At 44.5% G+C, this 4,820-nt stretch overlaps 1 protein-coding gene across 1 annotated transcript in view; it reads left to right on the top strand.

Moving 5' to 3' along the window:
* The window catches only part of SARC_06934 (hypothetical protein), a gene marked incomplete at both ends in the record, with an annotated part of 6,945 nt that overhangs the window by 321 nt on the left and 1,804 nt on the right, over positions 1-4,820 (top strand). The window contains 7 exons of the mRNA XM_014299140.1: positions 503-769; positions 1,130-1,238; positions 1,895-2,086; positions 2,304-2,379; positions 2,776-3,130; positions 3,666-3,847; positions 4,062-4,190. Of these exons, the coding sequence (XP_014154615.1) occupies positions 503-769; positions 1,130-1,238; positions 1,895-2,086; positions 2,304-2,379; positions 2,776-3,130; positions 3,666-3,847; positions 4,062-4,190 (1,310 nt within the window). The remainder of the gene's footprint in view (positions 1-502; positions 770-1,129; positions 1,239-1,894; positions 2,087-2,303; positions 2,380-2,775; positions 3,131-3,665; positions 3,848-4,061; positions 4,191-4,820) is intronic.

The raw sequence follows: 4,820 nt of genomic DNA, 5'->3' as shown, positions 1-4,820 counted from the left end.
GTAGTAGTAATAGTGATACTAGTAGTAGGTAGTAGTAGGTAGTAGGTAGTAGGTAGTAGTAGTAGTAGTAGTAGTAGTAGTGTAGTAGTGTAGTAGTAGTAGTAGTAGTAGTATATATATATATATATATATATATATATATATATATATATATGTATGTATTTATATTACGGCATATATATCCTGACAGTGTCAAGAAGACGTCAGCACACAGTGGTAAGTACACTGGATATCGTACTTGAATTGGTCTGAAACGTCTATTGGAGTCGGTTTTTTTCTATTATCGGTTACAGCTATCTTGATTGGTCCAAGTTTAACTGAGTGATATGCTTACAATGATCAATATTGCGACACTCAAATCTCTGTCGTGGACTACCGATTATTAACGTATTGTGAGTCAGGAGAGCTGTTAAGGGTTGACGACAAGGTTATGTATACCCCGTACCAGGTGTCCTGATTGTTGCAGCTCAGCTGACATCTTGGTGTGTTTTATCTTTCACAGGCGGAGATGAGGATGAAGACTGGCACTGTATGTACTGTGTAAAAGAAACATTTCCTGCCGTTGCTGATGTCCCCCGAGCCGAGGCTGTCCCTCTAGACGTTACAGTGTCATACGACACAACACCGGAAGCTGCACCAGCCGCAAATATGCAGCACAATTTCTGCGACAACTGTGGCCAGCACGGAAATGTGGTGTGCTGCGATTCTTGTGTGCGTGTGTTTCACTTGCTTTGTCTGGGGGAGATAGAGCGAGACGTTCTGGAACGCGGTATGTTTGTAATAGAAAACACGAATCTAGCATAATTCTGGGAGCATATTGAGTTAGTGTACCAAACTACATCCGTTCAGCTTCATTCCTTCTCATTTGGAATGTGGAAGTCAAATCAGATCAATAGTTCGGTATGATAGTGAATGAGGAGTGCGCAACGGGCGTTGTCACTTGGACATCGTTTAGGACGCAAATTAATCGCCTATGTCTGTTGGGACCGTTGGCACGAATTGCAATAGGCGTGTACTCCGTCGTATTGGCTATGGTTTCAGTCGAATCGATAAAATGAGTATGTAGGCGGAAGATAGCCATGATGACTAACGCGTTGTACGCTTCTATTTTGTTGATGGTGGCTCGCAGCTGACCCAGATGACACTTGGGCATGCCCTAGGTGCAGTGTTAATTCACCGCAGTCCACTGATAAAGGCAAGGGCAAAGCAAAGGTAGAGTCCGAGGTTGGCCCGAGAAGGTATAGTAGAATATTGGATTATGTCATACTTCGTCACAATACATCATAGTCTGCTGTGCCTTTCCAGGAGAAATTCAAAACGTGATAGCTCGATAATGTTTTATTCTCACTTTTCGGTGTAGGTTGGCTTTGAGTATTGTTATTTCCAGGAGAATTCAAAACGTGGTAGCTCGACAATGTTTATTCTCACTTTTCGGTGTAGGTTGGCTTTGAGTATTTTTGTTTCCAGGAGAATTCAAAACGTGGTAGCTCGACAATGTTTTATTCTCACTTTTCGGTGTAGGTTGGCTTCGAGTATTGTTATTTCCAGGAGAATTCAAAATGTAGTAGCTCGACAATGTTTATTCTCACTTTTCGGTGTAGGTTGTCTTTTAGTATTGTTATTGGCGGTTGAGCTGTGTATGCGCACTATATTAAACTCTGTCTGTGATCACTAGTGAGGTGTTAGTTTTCGCCTTGTTGAACACGTATCCCTCGTGGGCATCCGCACACCACGGAGTCACTGTGAAGTGCCTGATAGTGCATCTATCTTTTCGCTCGTATTCTTAGCCTCGTCGTAGAAACCGTGCTGTTTCTACATTGCGAATCCCATATCCACAGTTTTATTTAAGTCCGAAGATGCATCTTATTCACTCAATCATTTATTATCATCACAGCATCACCGGCGGCCGTGGCTCAGTGCTGCCCCCTACACTTTACGAGGGAGCATCTTCCAGCGGCTTATCGCTTAATAATGCTTCTACCTCTAGCGGGTTTGTGGCACCCTTCCCCGTATCTGTACCAAATCAAGACCCCTCACCGCAGGGTGCTGGTAGGAATAAGAAGAGCAATAGCGTCAAAGGTCCGAGGTGTGTTTATATACGATGAATTCCATATGTACTGGATGTCATATGCTGGTGAGTATTTTCTGGGCTGTTTCGTGCTCTTTCAGATTGTTCGATTGTAACCATATTTCCAGCACGAATTGTTGGCAAACAGGGTGGCGTATGCTTTTGAAGTCGTAGCTGTTTCTTCTGGTTCGAGCTTATTCATCTACGTGTGGTGTGTCCTCTCTTATCTTTATAGGAGTGCACTGACGTCTTTCCTTGAAGAGCAGGGGATTTCAGCTCGTGATATCAGAGACAGTCACTTTCGACGTCAGGTATGTGTATGTGTGTATGTACCTGTTGTTCTAGTTTAATGAATAGGTCGATCAGTTACGTTTGCGAGCATCGGTGCATAAAATTGCGCTGGAGTGCTTGTTTTTTTTGCATACGTTGGTATATATGCTGGTGTCCGTGCATAGGTGTGTACTTGCAGTTGATCAATATTTACGCACTAACTGGTATGCATTGTATGTATTAGCATTGATACCTTTTATCATTTACGCGTAGGTATTATAATCTCGGGCGGTCGTTGCTCAGCGTATATCTTATACCTTGTAACCGACCTATTCGCATGACCAAGACATACAAATACACGCGCACACGTCCAAACTTGTACGCCCATTCTCAATAATATTCCACATGATCGAAATACAATGCTCTGCCATATATAGGCGGCCTCGAGCTCACAGAGCGGCAGCGCAGACGGGGAACAACCAATAGCCGAGGCCGAAGGCCCCGTTGACGCACCCGTTGATAACGCATACATAGCCATGTACAAGCAAGCACGCACCAATACTACCACAACCTCAAGTGCGGGGAAACGCACACGCAGACGCAATAAGCCCAAATGTGGTAGTGGGCTTGAGGATGTTAGTTCGGGTGAAGAGACTGAAAGTGCGCCGGTGAGCGATGTCGAGGGCCCGAGTGTAGGTAGCACGCGCGCTAAACGGGCGGCTGCCAAGGGACTGGCGAAAGGGAAGGGCAAGAAGAAGGTGAAAGTGGTCGATGAGAAGAAATATGGGAAAGGTAAGGTGTGTGGTTGTGCTGCTGGCCTTCGGGTTTAGTGGGCATGGGTGTTTGATTGCAGAAATGAGTATGCTCCTCAGAAATGTGTATCTAAAAGGGTGTAAGGTCTAGTTGACAGGTATATACAGGGTACGAGTTGAGTCTTATCGGTCCTGCTAAGTATTTCTCATAGGTCTTCATACGCATCAAACGTTGTAGCCTATTTGGACTGAGAAATGTACAGCACTTTCCATCATCACACGCACGCTGCATCCCTGCACACCTACTTGCGCACTCACCTGAAATTATAACACACAATTTGGAGTGATGCACTTGTTGCATCTCGCTAGGTGCACACGGATATGTCAACACATCCTTCCACCGTCGATGACATAGTAGCAACATTGTAGTCGGAAAGACTCGGATTTCTCAATATACGAAGAGACTGAAATGGGCTACGATAGAGTGTACTACATCGAAGGCTTGCATGTATTTTCCATTCTTATATACGCTAAATCACGCCAATGTATAAATGTATTTGATGCCAATATAAAAGGTAAGGACAAGGGGAAGGGACCAAAGCCCAAAAGGGATCCAAATGACAGCGAAAGCGATAGCAGTGACTACTCTGACGGCGAGGACTTCGCCGGGCCTCTATTGCTGTGTTCGGTTTGCCAAAGAGCCATTCCAAGGGGTGCCACCATGTCTTCCGTCGATCCGATCCATCCTTTGTGCCAGGTGAGTGGTATTACCCAGTATATGTGCATGTGCATCGCGGCTGACAAAGTGGGGGATATGTGTAGACATACATTCGTGCATTCTTGTCAATTCAAACGGAACTACACAGTCATCGCACATTACCTTTGAGGTGTCACTATAGCCATAAATGGTATAAAATCCTCCTTGTTGTGCCATATCACTTATTTCTCCCTGAATTGCCTGGCTGAGATAGGTGTGTGTGGCGGCTCAAACAAAGAAGCGCAAATCGATGAGAGGAAAGAAGAAGGCCGCAGGAGCAGCCGGCAGATTTGTAGAGGGCACGCTGATGTCCGTGTTGTACAGCGAGATAGACACTTTACAGGTGAGTGTGCGCAGGGCAGACTAATTTTATTTGCAGATGATTGTGGGCAACTGGAACAGCGAGACCAGGGACAGTGTGAGTGATTGAGTGAGTGTTCCTATCCATTTCTGTATGCCTCGCAGTTGTGTTCGGAGACTTTTACACATGATTGGTTGCAGATCAATGTGGTCTGTGCTAGAGTGGTTGTGGATGTATTTTATGCAGTTCATAACTTCTATGAGATCTTTATTTCGTAGTGATTAATCCGAGCGTGTCCGTTTGTTTTTGCAAGTTTGATTGAACAGTCGAATAGTGCCTGGGATATTCGAATAAATTTGCAACGTAGACTATTGAATGGATTTCATTATTGCGCGTGGGTGTGTTTGCTTTATTGTGTGATATCTGCTTACAATTTGGCATCAGTGTGTACAAATACCTTCCCATATGTATCGTCCGATCATACCACCAGTAGTGAAATTTCTATAATTCACATATCTCACATATTTGTCCATGTGCAAATTCGATTTACAGAACATGTGCATCAAATTAGTGTCAGAGAATATAGAATACGTCGAATCCTTTGGAGTGATCGCCGCTGACGCGAAGGCCAAGATCTGCAACATTGTCTGCAGTCATCGCAAGCTGTTTCCA

Source organism: Sphaeroforma arctica (genome assembly GCF_001186125.1).
Source record: "Sphaeroforma arctica JP610 unplaced genomic scaffold supercont1.521, whole genome shotgun sequence".
NCBI classification, from domain to species: domain Eukaryota; class Ichthyosporea; order Ichthyophonida; genus Sphaeroforma; species Sphaeroforma arctica.
Note: the sequence above shows the minus strand (reverse complement) of the source record. Positions and strands in the feature narration are given on the sequence as shown.